The following is a 16,951-nucleotide window of genomic DNA, read 5'->3' on the forward strand; positions in this document are numbered from 1 at the left end:
CTGTCCATTTTCAGGGTATCTGTAATAAACAAGTAATTAATGAGTTTTTTTTATATTAAAGTAAATTGGAAAAAGTAGGGGAAAAGATATTAAAGTCAGACATTTGCAATTATTTTTCAATAAATAAAGATAAATAAAAAAATCAGCATTCAACATTAAGTGAAGATTAATCTAATAATATTTGAAGAAAATAAATAAGTAAAAAGACTTCCAAATGTAAAGGTAGGATATAAGCTTGCTACAGTAATATGTTTAATATCTGGAGAAATTTCACAAGTTCTGAAAGGGGGAAAAGTAAAATGAAATTACTGGATAGTAAACTGGACAAAAAAACAATCTTTCAGATATTTGTAATTTACATTAAGAATTTAAGACAAAAAGGTTGTAGTATTGATAGGGACTCTACAGACTAACCACTACAGCCTAACTTCACACTTTACACTGTACAGACTCTWCATCTCCTACTTAAAYGTGTTGAATCGATACTCACTTTGTGTTTCACTGCTTACTGAGAAGCTGTTTAGCTTTGCAGACGAACGTGACTCTGTTGGCTGTGTCCTGTTAGTACATGGGATAATGGGAATTGGAAATGGGTATAACGACTGCACTAGTGAGGGCTGTAAACTGGGAAAAGCTAGGCTACGTACTAAGTAGCCATGAGGTATAATGGGATAAAATTAGGGGGGGGAAAAAACATACTTCTGATGGATTTCAAACTGATTATTATCAGCAATGTAAACAATCAACCCATGTCAAGATGGATAAAATAACAGACCGATTTTTTTCTGCGACATTCGTTTCGCAAACTCCGTCACACTTAGGAGGGAAGTCAACACAAATAGTGACAACATGACAGCARCGCARTKAATTTTTGCTATTTTGACTTGATGAAAAGAAATTAGAACCATAATTACAATTTATCATGCAACGCAAGTCCACTCCACCAAGACAAGGTGGTAGTAAGACTGTTACAACCTGAGTTGAAAACTGAAAAATTTATTTTTGAAGTAATAAAATCTAGAGCTGAAATAGAAAATGGGAGCTAGCTTCTAATTAAATAATAATAATTTTTTAAAATAAATGGAAAAAACATATTGCTGATGAGTATGAAACAGATTAATATTGGCTGAAATAAAATGCCTGCTAGAATCAAAGATATAAATAAACAATTATCAGCAGATTAAGATCTGAACATGTATAAATCTTTTATTACAGAACCATCTAACAGAGAAAAYCTTTTAAAATCTAACCATTAATTTGAGTCTGTTTATTCTGTGAGCCCACAGCATCACAGATCCATCASTATGCTTAACAATCAAAACAAGGTGCTGTTCCCACATTTCCTCTTTTTCCAAAGCCAACTGGAATATGTGTGTTACTAAAAATCTCATCTTTATTCTTATCAGTCCATCCTATTTAAACATTTGTGTCACAGCATATTTATATGCATGAAAACAGTCATGAAGAAGTAATTAGAAGTTCCACTTCGAATTAGTTGCAATTTTCTAAATATTTCAGTTTGAGGTAATGCTACYGCAACAGAAGACATGTTTAACAAATGTATTTGCATCTGTATGGTATACTGTCAAATAAGACAGCTGACAGAAAAAAAATAAAGAGATAGTAGAAAAAAATGTTAAAGACATATTGAAATCCACCATCAATAAATAAAGTCTTTTATGGCAGTTTTTGCRTTCATACGTCCATAAAGAGATGCTGAAACGTTTTGTCTGAGAGCTGTGCTGTACATCACATCAGCACATAAAGAAAGACAAACTGTTGACAGAAAACAGTTTTCTCTGCAGCCCTATGCTTGATTGCTTGAGCAGCAACTTAAACGACTAACACGGGTCTCGTTCAAGGACGTCTGACCCAGATACCCGGATTACAGAACCCAGTCCAGTGAAGTCCATCATGTACTGAATCCATTGTGAAAAGATTAAGACAAAAAGAGGGCAGAAAGTCAGGGAGTCGGGCCCTGCCCCCCCTCACTGTACCCTCACACAAATCTACATTTACAGTCTTTACCATAATAATCTGGGATTAAAGCTCTGACATGAAAAAAAATTAGGAATTAATCTGCAACCTGTGGGCGTCAAAGTTGGAAAGCACAACAAAAACATGTAAAAGGATTAGTTAAAGCACATTAAAAGGGAATTGATTACYATTACTGACGTGAATTTACAAGGATGGAGATTTAAACACATTTTACGCCATTATTCGCCTGCCTATATTGTGTTAATACCGTATAAAAGAAAAATCTAAAATCTTTATTACATTTGTTTATTATGGCTTTGCATGAAAAACTGTTTGTTGATATCAAAACTATTCCCGGAAATATTTGGATTATATTAATCCAAAGATATTTAGATTTTATTACCAGTTTGGATAATTTCATCAAATGATGATGGCTAAAATAAAACTAACATGAATGATGTTTAATGAATTCATACTTATGTAACTGAATAGTTTTAGTGAGTTTTAATGATGTTCTAATAAATTAAGAATCTAAATTCATATAAACACCAACATAACTGGAGTCACAGGTTTCTTTCCCAAATATCCAGACAGTCTGGAAAGTTACTTGAACTTACATGATACTTTCCCATTTTTTTTATATCACTTATCCCAAAATCATAAAGAGTTTCCTGTTTGTTTGCAGCCATTGCTTTTCTAACACAATTGTTCATTTAAGAAGGTGCATGTCATGAAAAAAAAATGTTTTCAGGGTTAGCGACTTGTGTGTGTGTGTGTGTGTGTGTGTGTGTGTGTGTCATTGTCCGCTGCTGATGGCTGACCTTTCATTTTGACTCCGTTCTCCTGGTGATGCTGGTCATTGATGGTCATGTTCGTTAAGGAGGCACTGACGGTGTCTCCAGCACCGTAGCTGTTCGAGGCGTTGTTCATGTACTCCATTGCCAGTCACTGGTCAGGCTGCAAAAGAGGAAACGACAGGGAGTCAGGAGAACAGCCCAGAACGTGCCTCACGTCGAACAAGTCATAAACTTCACGTGCAAGGCAGCTTCGGTGAACGAAGTGGCCCGGCTGGAGGGACTAAAGGTAATGATGACGCACTTGAGGTCCATCACCTCCGAATGTAAACAGACACTGGGCCTGTGCAAACCCAGGTTATTTATACATCCTGACGTGGGGTCAATGCTTCATGTTACAGCCTCACAGACAAAAATAGCATCCCCCCCACGCCCTACCCCTCTACCTCCCCTGGAGCCCATGTGAATGCTGTCCTCACTGCGACAAGCTGCACTTCCTGATTAACCTCTTTGAGTTTACAGAAGCCAAACTCCCAACAAGTCGTCACAATGTAAATACTTCCTCCTCCGCCACGGTAAAACCCAGACACTCCTTCATCCAGCCCACAACACATCAAAGCTCATGGAAAAAAAAAAAGAGGATTACATATCAGATTAAGCCCAAGCCTCTGGTTACATCAGTTCAAATCATATTTGTTAATGCCCTCTCTCACACGAACTGTCAGACCCCGGCAGTGTGGAGAGCTTATGCCATAATCAGCCTCTCCATCCAAACTGTGATGCAGATTTGGCAACTTCTAAGCTTTAGTTCCTCTCTGATGCCCATGTTGGMAAAGCAACACGGCGGTTTAATCTAGAGGTACGATGTTGCTGAGATCCATCAGCTGTCAGTAGACAGGTCATACTGTAAGGACACACATTGGTCTGACGGAGAAGTCTAAATAGTTTTTGATTGGAAGTAAGTTTTAAAAATCATTTAACATTTTACTTTTTGACGGCTTTTTTATTCAGCATCCCCTGATGTATATATCTTAAGATAAAATTTGGCTGATCTGTGTCTTGCATTGTAACTCTGGAGGAACTGGAGAGATCCACAGCTCAGTTGGAAATGCAAAATCCTACTTTAAGGAGAAAAACGCAGTGGTGTCATCATGCTTTGGGATTGCTTTATTTTTCCCAGAAGGGACAGAAAGCAAGATAACAAACTTTAACATACAATTAGAGCTACAATGGAATGGTTTAGATGACATTATGTTGGTCCAGAGAAAATCCAGACCCAAATCCAACTTAAAATGCATGTCTGGCCCTAAAAGCTGCTTTTTGAAAGCATATTTTTGTTTATATGCCTACTGATGTGTAAAGCTACTAAAGATACACCCCCAAAGACTTGAAGGTCTAAATGCAAAAAAAWGTTGTACTCAGGGGAATAAAACTCATATGTACAAWAACACTWTTTTTTTTKTTTWAATGAAAGTTTGAAAACTACTTCAAAATTTTATAATAATTGATACTGCTAAAATCCCAATAAAATACAGTGAAGTTTGTGGTKGTTATGTGACAAAATGCAAAAATCATCTTGCAAATGTATAAGTATTATTTTTTGCAAAATGCTTCGGGTGAATTACGGTGATCAAGACAGGAGCTGTTTTTGTGGTTCGATTTTGAAATTCAAATTACAAACTTTTAGAAGTTGAATATTACAGCGTGCAATCCTAAAAAAATAATAATAATTCAGTTCTCCACGGTTGCTCCAATTTGGAGGTAATTATTTCAACTTGCCAACCAGAGAGAGCCATAGAAATTATTTGATTTGCAAGAAACTGGCCAAGAATGGGTCAGGTTGTTGCTTTCCATGAAATTGGGGAGTCTTATTATGGGAAGAAATCTACAGTAGCAAACTATAGAAAAMAAGAGAGGAACATTGGGGTGCACACAGAAGGCATGTCGTCCTCAAATCTACATTTTAAAGAGGAYGTAGGAGGGAAATCTGAACAGGGTGACTTGCTCTTTGCATTCAGATGCATATTATTACTTATTCTTGTTTGAAAAGAGTCCAGCTGTTAACTCAGTCCAAACCAAAGTGAAAACATCTGAAAAATTATGAAACAGAAAACACAAAAAGATGAGACCYTGTTAAATTTTTACAGGAATCCCACAGTAAAAACTCTTAAACATCTTGGTTTTGAGTAAAAAAAAACAACTCAAAACCCCAAATACTGGTTGAGTTGAGCCTACACATTGGGAACAAACTTTTATTCCATGTAAATATTTGCAAGAAATCCAATCTTGGGTGAATATGTAAACAGAAAGTAGTTTCAACTTCTTCTTTTGGGATTTCATTAAATTTGCTTTTCAGTTCCTGAAGGTTGTAAAAGTCAAAATTTTTTGACACCTACTAAAGAAAAACAGGGAATATCTCTCCCACTTAGCACAACTGTTATTTACAAGCAGCAACACCTAAACTGTTGTCCTGGCTACTCTGCGAGTGTAAATACACCTGGCTCAGCTATGCAACCTTCACTCTGCCTCCCCTCTTATCTTATGACCTCATGACTGTTTACACTTCCACTTTCGGTCCAGACGGCAGCAAAGGGACAATCAGACCCAGAGACCAGATCATTTTTCTGTCTCTGACTCTTTAAGTTTCAGATTTTTACTGTTCTGCATTGGTTTGGGGTGGCATAACTATGGAAACAGATAAAATCAGGCAAAAAGTTCAGGCAGTTTCTGCATGTTTTTGCCTGCCTTCCATAACAGGAAGCCTTATAAGCAGGTCGAACTGGGAGAGAAGGATATAATTCGAAAATAAAAATGAACCATTGTCATTAACGGTGGAAAACAGTTGAAAGTATCCTAATAAAATCCAGTTATTTTACTCCACCAGAAAAAAAAAGACATGCTAAGGACATTCCRCCTGCACACACTCATTTAACTGGATAGATGCTGATCTGTTTATCTTGTAATTAATTTCTTCATGTAAAGTTTTGTATACATGTATAAAGTTCTGTTTTTCTAAAATTGATTATCAATTACTATTTTACATGGAACATTTTGCAGGCTTAGTTTTTTCTTGAAATTACGATTAAAATAATCATAAATACCAAACAAAATGTTTTTAATATTTCAAGGTGCTAACATATTAAATTGTAAATTGTTCCTTTACATTTTTTACAACTACTTAGAGTCAACAACTGCATTAAAATATGTTGTAATTTAGCAAACCATTCACAATATGGTTAGAAAATACATGAAACTGGTTTGAAAAAACTTTAAAAGGAAATTGTATGAGGTTATATACATTTTCCTCTGATGAGGAAATGCATTATATTGATTTGAAAACATTTTTTGACAAAGATTTCACAGCTCGTTCTTGTGAAATGTGATCATTTACCTCATTTATAAGGTTTTTCTGCCATAATTAATGAGTCACATTAACATGTTTCGCCTCAATAATGTAGCTTTAATTACTTTTAAAAAATTAAAACAAAAATTTATAAAATAAAAAATTTACAAGTTAGATTCTACTTGTTAGCTGCTAATGAAAATGAGTCAATGCAAAAAACAAAACAGTTAAAACTTTTCCATCCTGCTATGCTACACAGTGTAGTTGCGATCAAAATCGGGTAAACAAGGATTACTTTTACTGATTCAGTTTATCTGAATTACTTTGCCACAGCCAGTTGTTGGAGAGCCACAGAATAAAAGCAGCTCCTGTAATAATAAAAAAAAAAAAGTCTGTAAAGTGAAAGAGGGAGACACCAGCTGAATATAAATGGCAGAGTGTGTGTAGCATTGAAAACCCAATGAATAGTGTACTCTCGCTGAGCTGCGGGACAAAACTCGTATTGTGGCCTCACGCATGACAGAATCTAAACAAGAAAAAGAAGAAAACTGTAGCACTGCCAACGAAGACAATCCCTCCAAGAGGCCGTTCACGCTGCATCCGGGAGCTCCGACAGCTGGAGAGCAAACAAACCCAGCGCTGATAAGAGAGCTGGCTCCTGCAGCTGCTCAACAGACATACACATATACTAACAGGGTTAAAAACCCAYGAGAAAACACACTATTACTAAACATTGAATCAGTAAAAAAAAGTAATCCACATCACCATAGAGTCTCTCTTCGCACATCTCATCCCAAGGTCAGACTGGGGATGTTAAAGTTTGAACAAAGCTTCGTCACAATAACACATCTGTGTGTTGCTATAATTTGCTATAATTTAGCCACCTTCTCATAAAGAGTTCACGTTTTAGTGACAGGCTAGGACCACCACGTGGAGAGGCTGGTGGTAATTTAACCGGCAAACCCCTATCCGGACGCATCCGTTAATCTCAGGTTGATCTGTTTTGAGACTAAACACAAAGGCACACATTTCAACTCCTGCAGAAAAAGAGCATGACGGAAAGGTTTGTTGCAGCTTCATGAGGGGAAAAGGCTGAAAGGGTCTGCTGCTGCAGCTTGATCCTCTCAAGGGCGTGTGAAAATGAGACCTTGGCACGGACGTGGCCTCTGCAAGAAGCTCGGTCAACAGGGATGTTGACACAGGTCCAGGAGCTCTCAGCACAGTGCAGGTTGACAGAGTGGGCTGTACTGGACAGGTCAACTGAGTATGTATATAACTTTTCAAATTGCTTTATTCTTAATTGTGTTCTTGTCAAACAAAGGAGATATATAGCTGCATCTCAATAAATAAGAAATGTCAATGAAAGGTTCACTTATTTCAGCTCTTCATGGGGAATCCCAAAGCATTTCTGGGCCAAAACGAATATATAATCTCTTCCAGAGAGTTCTGRGTCTGCCCTGGATTGTCGTCTCGAATGAATACCGTATTTTCCGGACTATAGAGCGCACTTTATTATAAACCGGCCGCTTGTATCTCCGCCGCTCTCGGTTTTCCACAAGGACACAGCAGAGGGCTGCGTCCTTAATAAGTCTACTATTAAGGATGCAGCCCTGCATCTCCAACACCAAACCATGATTTCGTTCACGCCGAGCTTACGTGCAGCGGCATCTTTTTCTTCGTGTGGTTTCCATGAGGAGGGGGTATAAGTTTGAAGAAATTTCTCCGTCGTACCTGCTGCTAGCATGTGCTTGTTCTAAATGAAAATGAGCACTTTCTTCTTTTATTTCCAATTTTGACTTCCAATGATTCACTTCCTGCTAAAGAGCCCCCTGGTGGTTGAAGAAAAATCAGCAGAAAAGTCGCACTGGGCTATAAGCCGCATGGTTTTCAAAGCGTGGGAAAAAAGTAGTGGCTTATAGTCCGAAAAATACAGTATATGCAAGAATCCAAATGGTGACTATTACTCAACACACCTTGTATGAAAAACTATAAAAAGATGGATTTTCTACTCCTGATGGAGCGATAAGTCTCAGTCTTATGTGAAAAAGTTTTAATCTTCTCCACTTTGTGTTTGGTTCATGTGTAAAAAATAAAAACGTTTGTTCATGTATAAAAAAATAAAAACGTATTACAGAAGATAGACGATAGACTGGAGCTTGGCCTGGATGTTGCTTCTGTCTGTTAGGGGGGGAAGAAAATTTATCCAAGAWTAGGTCTCAGGTATACGGAGCCCATGGGGATTTTTTTTTCTTTTGTGTTCCCTCGCAAAAATTTTGCGTTTTCGCTGAGGCTCATATGAATGAAATAAGTAATTATTGATATGACAGGAGCAGCGGTTTTGACACCTGGGTGGTGGGTGTGTCGATGTGGGCGTGACTGTCATCAAGTATGAATGGGAAGGTTACTGGCTGCTGGCTCTGTGTGTATGAGAAAGCGAGCAATCGATAATTGTGACAGAAAAAAGAAGAGGTTTGGAGTTGATTGATACACTGACAGATGAGATTCCCTGAGTTAACCCAGTGCGGCCCTCTACCACCATTAGTTTGCTGTGTTTTATAATAATAAAACGTGTTTATTATTATTAATGCTTTGGTGCAAAAAACTGATTGAAAATCGATTTATTTACTGCATGTTTATATCTGTTAAGGCTAAGATGGAATGGCACTGAAAGCAGCTCTTTAAACCATTCAGACGAACACAACAGAGACACAATCAGATGACTTATTACCCCGCRATAATAACTCAATAGTCCATGGAAAAACCTTATAAGCTTGTATTAAAGCAGAAATTACAATGGCCACCGTAAGAAAGGCTTACAGTATTCAATTATGCCGCATGTACTGATCAGAAGATTATTGCGAGGGAAAGCAAAAGAAAAAAAATTCCCCATGTCCCCTGGAGGGCTCTGTACTCAGGGGATCAGCTCCAGAAAGGAAACCCAAACATTCCTCTCTTTCCAAAGAGGCCTGCAAGTCGAGGTAGGTGGTTTTATCACAATGTTTTGTGGTATTATTCTGATAACAATAAATTGACAATTAAAAACTACTACATTTTTCTTTTATGTTCTCCATCTCTAAGGCTTCAGATGCTATTTTTGTTATGGTGCTTCATTAATTTCCTCATGATTCATATTTGACGATCGTGACAGTGTTGAGACGTGAGTCACAAGCTTCACTTTTTTGTCCTTTTTTCATCACAACAGACCAGAACGTCACTCACATTACAACACACAAGCCTCCAATCCATCCATCCATCTCATGCTCCATTCGACCATCACTCATGAGCAAGGCACCAAGACAGAAGTAGGTAGATTTCCTCCTCTTGAGGCTGAGACTGGCTTCTGGTGTGAATGAACACAGTGAGTGAACAAAGAGACAGAACCAACATCATCTGCAAAAAGCAGACTTGTCAAATCATACACCGTCCTCTCTATGCCCACASTCAAAATGGTTGGTGACGAGTTTGACCAATCCTGTACTCCATAGGAACCAATGGACCATAAAGCAACCTAGCATCCCATAATCTCACATCACCTTCACAAAAAGCCCCAGCAGACTTGTTTGTTAGCCTTTTTCAGCTCCTCAAAATACATGTGGACTGAATAAGCAGAGTCATGAGACGAGAAGCTACACAAATCAGGAAAACCCTTTTTGTGAAGGCTGTACTGACGTTGTAAAAGACGTTGTCCAGAGAGTAAACTGAGGTTTATTTGTTCTTTCTACTGACACCTCACAGCTAGTCAGAATGCATAAAACCCGCCATATTTTGTCAGTCTATTACATGAGCTAAAACAAAGAAGATGTTTCGTGCTTCTGCTTGATGCAAAATTAAAACCTGACAGGTTATGTTGCATAATTTCACTAATTGCTTCCTTGTGTAATTCCTCAGCGCTACGTCAGGTCAAACCTAAAAAACAAAGGAGACTCGGATTGTGTGTGTGTGTGTGTGTGTGTGTGTGTGTGTGTGTGTGCGTGCGTGTGTGCGTGCGTGCGTGCGTGTCCGTCTCCTCACCAGCGCAGCTCTTGGCTCAGCTGAAGGACGACGATGCTGCACTGCTCTCATGCTTGATTGCTTCTGTATCTCTGACCTACTTTCCTCATCGTTTGCCTCTCGGCCGGCTCACTCAGTCTCCCAGCCTGCAGCTTCTGCGGGGCTAGCTCTCTACTTTTGCAGTGTGAGGAAAGCTGTGGTGATGGGGAAGGCTGAAGGTGGGGCATTTTTGAATTTTCCATCTATAGTGTCTTGCAAGACTGGCCAGCATGCATTGGTTTTTTTTCTTTCTTTTTTTGCTCATAAGTGACGAACGCAAACACGCTGCAGTTTTGTGTTTAATGGCGCCAACCACACCCACTCTCCACATGCTTTGTTCTTCTTCAAAGTTACAGTGCCCTTTTAAAAAAACAACAAAAAGAAAAACAATTGAGACATAATCAACTTTTCCTTCCAGTCTGAAGAGGAGTTTAAGACACGCCGAATATCTTTAAACAACAATCTTTCAATGAGGAATTCAAAACATGAGGAACTCTTGAGGTTTAATTGTGCAAATCGTTTAACTGCCGAATGCTCTGCAACAAGATCACATCTAAGCACACAGTTCTGCAAGAGCAATGAGCCACAGACTTCAATCAGCATGCTGCTAATTAACCGAGCAGAACAGCAGAGTTTTAAGGCCTGCTGTGCCTTTTTGTCTTCTGTCTGATGAGGAGAAGCTTTTTCTGACAGACTCTGTCAGCTTTTCCTCTCTGTTTTCAGCTTGGAGTAAATGCAAACACACAGGAGGGTAAATGCAGTTTTCACAGACAATCTATTTAAAATGTAAACCCTAAAATTTTATCAATGCAAAGCATAATTTGGGTGTCGCACCATGGTCTGCTTAGGATAAATTAATTGGTAAATGATCAAAGAGTGACACGGCCATGCTGTATCACTTCCACCAATACAAAGACACGGGCAGGAAGATAGCATGTTTATAGCAAGCTAAAACAAAATAATGACTATTTTTTGTATTTGGAATATGAATAATAAATCCATATAAATTCATGTAGCCAAAAGTTGCTTGAATGTTCCAGCTTTGTGGTCAAACTCAGGATAAAGACATACCAGATACAATCCAAAGAAGTAATTTCAATGACGTTGGTGGTTCTGCCAGCCTAAGCGCTCGGGGCAGAGCCGTCCAACGTGAGGCCGGCTGCTGGATGCGGTCACATTTGGACTAAAGCCTAAAAGGGCCTCTCAGTGTTTCGCTGAGTGAGTCTCCACAAACAAGGAAAGTCTCTTGATTTGAATTTTTAATCATCTTTAAATATGTATGAACTCTATTTTGCTTAAATGTTCATTTTTAGTTAAAATGTTATTCTGCTCATTTTTTATTCATTAATATATTGTTACACAAATGCAAATGAGGAAATGAGAGGGATTTTGTTGAACATCAAGTCCTATGAAATCTCTGAAGTGTGTGTGAGGCTTCCGATGCGCCCCGTACTGAAAACTTGAAAATGTTGAAAATGTATATTGGGATCAGGGGTGTGGTACCGTTTTGGGTATAAAGTATTAATGCTCTGTCACTGTCCCAAAGAGTCAGATAATTATTATATAAACTAATCAGAAGGTAGGTTAAGCTCTCAGTTTCTCCTTTAGATTCGGCAACGATTAGATGGAAAAGTGTGAGATTAGTTAATGCTATTATTAGATCATTTCTGCAACATTTGAGTTTCAGTTCATTTTTAAATTTAAATGGTGATGGATCACTCATGCAGGACAAGTTTTTGACATGTCCACAGTTCACATAGTGTGACAGAGTTACTAGGCTGAATGAACCTAAGTGTTCAGAAACTAAAACAAAAATATTTTATTCACTTTATATCATACTTTGGCACTAAATCGCCTTGTTAGCTTTTAAACCATCCGAGCTCCAAGTTTAAGGCTTTATTGTTATACTTAACACATTGATATAGACAACTGAGGACAATTTATAACGTGGTTTTCTTCACATTAACCATCAGATGAACCACAGTGCAAAACTGTAAATATTAAAGCTCTCTTGCACTATTTATTTTGTGATTTATGTTTTGATTTATGATTTGTCAAACAGTCGCTCAACTAAAAACATGTGCTTAGACAAAAAAAAAAAGAAAATAAATTTGAATTATAAAAGTGAATTAGACCTTTGTTCAGTGCACAAAAATCTTCCACTTTAGAGCCTGAGAGCTCTGCTCCTTTAAGGGTCCTGAATAAAATCATTTCAAAAGAATTACATAACAGCACAAACGATGATTGCATGACACATGTGCTGCAGCTCCTCCCAAAAGGGTGGAGGGGGAGCAGGAATGCACTGGATTATTAACGAGGAGGAGCATCTGGTAATGGCATCCTCATAATGGTTTTACTCCACAAGCAGCACATGGAGTGAAGCTGCAGCGAAACCTGACATGTGTCCAACAGATGCTTAACATGAGGGGGAGTAAAAGAAAAAATAAGTTATTCATTTTGTTACAAACAAGGAAGTGTCTGGAAATGGAATTAAATATTTTCTGCATTCTTTTCTTCTGAATGTTTTCTTAACACATTCATTAAACGACAAAAAAGAAAAAAAAAGCCTCACATAACTGATGTTTTGTTGCAAAGTGGTAAAATTTTTACCACTTTGCTGAGGAGGCACACCATTTGATTGGTGACAACACTGGGAAGAAAAAAAACAAAACTAAACTAAAGGTACTACTGCCAAAATATTTGTCTTATTATATAGTTTATGCACATGTTGAAATTTGTAAGAAGAAATATGGGAACAAAAGCTTGAACTGAACTATATTGAAATATGCTGCATATGAGCACAGAAAACAATAGAACAGCTAAGGAAACGGTAAATACTACAAAGACATGTAGTTGAATGCCAAATGAGACAAAATATATTAGAAATTTACATTTTTGTTTGTTTCCTTACCATTTCTTTTTACAATTTTTGCTTATAGTATATTTTTGACTGTTGATTAAATGTTATTATATTTAAACTAAGGGCTGCACAGTGGCGCAGTTGGTAAAGCTGTTGCCTTGCAGCAAGAAGGTTCTGGGTTCGATTCCCGGCCCCGGTCTTTCTACATGGAGTTTGCATATTCTCCCTGTGCATGCGTGGGTTTTCTCTGGGTAGTCTGTCTAAATTCTCCCTAGGTGTGAGTGTGTGTGCATGGTTGCTTATCCTATGTGTCTCTGTGTTGCCCTGCAACAGACTGGCAACCTGTCCAGGGTGACCCCGCCTCTCGCCCGGAACATTAGCTGGAGATGGGCACCAGCAACCCTCCCGACCCCACTGAGGGACAAGGGTGTCAAGAAAATTGATAACATTATCTGTTGGACTAAATGTAAGAAGGCATGACCAGAAACAATAACTGTTGATTGCCACTTTGCAGTAAAGGAACTCTAATTTGGACAGATATAGAAGTGGACTTCAGCACAGAGGAGAAAACTCATGAAAAAAAATTGTTCTTTGCTAAATTGTTCTTTGCAAACTTGAGTTTGTACGTGCTTCTTATATTGAACCTAGACACAAAGGAAAATCTTGAACTTAAAATAGCCACACTAAGCAAACATACTCTCTGTACTGACAAAACGTATCCAGATTTGTGTCCAATGAGAAGCCAAAACAAAGAGAGAATACATTCAGTTGATTTCTGCCTCTGTAAATTGCATCTGTCCAGAAGAGTCACTGTTTTCACTAAAGTTTAGAGGGGAGGAGTCGTCCGTGTCAGTGTGAGCATTCCTGAGCGTCACTCCAGTAACAATCCCAGCCAAAGTGCTGCAGAAACTTGCAGAAATAAGAGTATATCGGAGCGTTAACAAGATGGCACCGAAGCGTCTTTTTTTTTTTCTTTCTTCTTCTTCTTTCAATGGATCACCTGGCAGGTTGGAGCGGCTCCAAGCTGTGGTTACAGACTACAACATGCCCGCTCCGTGCATAAGAAAAAAAAAAAAAAAAAAAAAAATCAATGCTTTGCAAGTATGAGATGGAGAGGATGGAGGACAAGGTGTGTCCAGCGCCAAATCCATGCAGCTCAACAAACCCGCAGGTGTTATTGCATTAAAAACAGCCAATTAAAGCACACAAAGGGGTCACGTTTAAAGGCTCTCCGGCTCAGATTGTGTCCACTGACCTCAGGTGGATTACCGTGGAGTCCATATGTGACAGATAAGCAAGCTGGCTCGCTGCACTGTTGAGCAAATGAAAAATGGGCTTGGCACAGGCGCACAGGCTGCTGACGGCCCACGCTGTCTGCGCTCTTAAATAAATCTCATTATATAAAAACACAAAAGACACACATAAACAACTGCAGTCAGATGGGGAACCGGGAGGTAGAGGGTGTTTTGCAGTGATTAAGATGCGGAATTTAATGCATGTTTACAGGTGAGGGAGGAAAAAAAAAAGAGTGCATGAGAAACCATTCGGGCCTTGAGGTGCAAGAAAGAAGCGAAAGATCCAGAATAACGGGCAGCAAGGAAGGCAACGTGAACGGCTTCACTGCCTAAAATTCACACTAACGCGCTGAGCTCGAAGCAGACAACGGAGACAACAAAAGGAACTGCGCACAGACACCAAACTGGAGTAAATATCACCGAGAAGCATGACATCACTGTCCTCCTGAGACCTCGCAATAACAAGATTATAAATATTCCGGCGGATTAGCGCCGTTAGAGCGTTCAAGGACGGGGGACCTGCGCCGAGACGGATGGTGGAGACATTTTTATTTGATCCCTGCGGGGAATGAGGAGAAAACACGCGAAATGCCGAGGCTATATGGAGAGGCGACTGCTGCTCCGGGGCTGGAGCGATGATGGCTGCAACACAAACACGTTTCATGCCTTTATTGTGGGAGAGGATCGATGAGGAGGATGGAGACGGCGCATGGTGCACAAAAATAAAAACAACTGAAAACGTGAGACCAAGAAGAAAAAAAAAGAAAGAAAGAAAAAGCGGGTGCAGGAGGAGATGCGCGGACAGGCGATGCAAGAAAAAGCGTTTTTCAGTCCTGAGCGGGATGTTTCTGGCCGTAGAAACGCATGGAGGCCAAACCTCTCCCACCTCACACAAATATATGAAGTGACAAGACAAGGAATGCCGATGGAGAAAAGACGACGCTGCGTCCCGCTCGAGTCTGTGCCTCGGTCTTCGATTACCAAGTGATGACTCGCTGATTAATTCGGTGAAATGAAGGAAATGTGTCGGCGGTTTTCTTACCTGACAGCAGACAGCGGTGTCGTCTCTTCAGCGGCAGTCGCTCACCGGGCGCACACGCGTACACACACGCACTCACACACGCACAGCTTCTCCGCGCAGTGCAGYGGCAGGCCGGACGGGGGCGCTGCGGAGCGGAGCCCAGTCCTGAAATGCAACCTGTCTGCTCACAGCAGCCATCTGCTGTCATGTAAATAAACACTAGCAAAGACATGACCTGTTTTATAGACAAAAATTAACTACAGAAGACACAAGAAAAAAAATGTGTTAACGAAACATCTTATTTTGATTATAGGGTTAATGGTGACGCCTACACGCAAACTAATAGGCAATAAAATAAAAAAAATAAAAAATTAGGATAGAGCGGCAGTTTTATGTGAATAAAAACACGAGGAGTTTKGAAAACTGTCAACAGATGGTGGTYCTCCAAAGCATGAACGCGTCACAGGCCTCAGATTTTCATTTTGAAAAGCTGTCGGTTTTCCAGCTGAATATTCCAGGTGTAAGACATCGTAAAATTCAACAAGTTGAAATAGGAAGGTAGAAAGCACTTGTGTCCAAAAGAAAAAGGGTGAATATGTAGGACAGTAACAGTACAGAGAAGCTGTAATTACAGACCGTCCTGCGTACAAAGGTCATGGCACATAAAACAATGCCTCCCTGTGTCGGCCTTCTTTTACTGCCCTCTCACAGCCTTACACAACTTTTACCACCAAGGAGAGAAAGCATCCATCTCCAGGGAAACAGTGTYGGTATTACTGACAGTCACATCTTTGATGCGTTGGCAGGATGCGACTCTTTGTGCMATCCTTCTCCTCCTCTTTTGGACATGTGCCCAGGCAACAGCTGCCACTGGCAGTGGGGCTGCAGATTATTTGGTTTTACCCTGTGGTGGGAGTTCACTGTGAGCCCGGTGCTGCAGCGAAATCATTGGCTTGGGTTTAAAATCCCTAAGTGGTCTGAAGCCACACAGAGGAGCTGATTCATTTTCACKGGCTTCACAACGATTTGACTGAAGCTAAAATGGAAATGTGGTTCTGCATGACATGGTAGTCTGTCTTTTTTGTTTGTTTTTTTTAGGTTGGATCCATGTTTTGACCTTGTTGACACCAAGGTCTGATTCATGAGATTGTTGCAGCTGAAATAAAGATTCATTGGATCAGGCAATATTTTTGCAATCTGTTTCTGTCCAATGTTGGTGAGTCTTTGTGAATTATGACCCCAGTTGTCTGGTTTTCTGCAGCTGTAGCTCATCKGCTTTAAAGTTCAAAATGCTGTAAATTCAGAGATTATATTTTGCATCCCTTGATTTTTATTGAGTGGTTTAATTAAGTTACTGCTGCCTTTCTATCACCTTGATCCGCTCTGTCGATTCTCCTCTAACAAACAAGGGATTTTTGAACTGCACCTATTAAAATAGTCAACAAAAAGTTATTCCATTAGGAGTTTTTGATATCTCCTCTCAACAAAAAGACTCTCTTTAGACAACAGCAGAAAATTTCTGCCTCCCTGACAATGTTGGATGATTTTATCTTGCACCATGCTTGTCACATTTGARGCTCACAGGGGTTTTTCTTTAAAGCCTTTGTGGAAGACTTATGAATGGAAACTGTG

At 39.4% G+C, this 16,951-nt stretch overlaps 1 protein-coding gene across 9 annotated transcripts in view; it reads right to left on the reverse strand.

Annotated features, from left to right (window-relative positions):
• mapta (microtubule-associated protein tau a) overlaps positions 1 to 16,495 on the reverse strand; it is a 34,107-nt gene extending 17,612 nt beyond the window's left edge. The window contains exons 1-2 of one of the 9 annotated variants that reach the window (XM_008437217.2): positions 15,341 to 16,488; positions 2,799 to 2,934 (exon numbers count right to left, since the gene is read on the reverse strand). In XM_008437217.2, coding sequence (XP_008435439.1) covers positions 2,799 to 2,916 — 118 coding nt within the window. In that variant the 5' untranslated portion in view covers positions 2,917 to 2,934; positions 15,341 to 16,488. Of the gene's footprint in view, positions 1 to 2,798; positions 2,935 to 15,340 lie in introns of all 9 variants that reach the window. The other 8 variants (XM_008437209.2, XM_008437215.2, XM_008437213.2 and 5 more) reach the window with 8 other exon arrangements.
• Between the last annotated feature and the right edge of the window lie 456 nt (positions 16,496 to 16,951).

The sequence above is a fragment of the Poecilia reticulata genome, linkage group LG19 (genome assembly GCF_000633615.1).
Source record: "Poecilia reticulata strain Guanapo linkage group LG19, Guppy_female_1.0+MT, whole genome shotgun sequence".
In the NCBI taxonomy this organism is placed as follows: domain Eukaryota; kingdom Metazoa; phylum Chordata; class Actinopteri; order Cyprinodontiformes; family Poeciliidae; genus Poecilia; species Poecilia reticulata.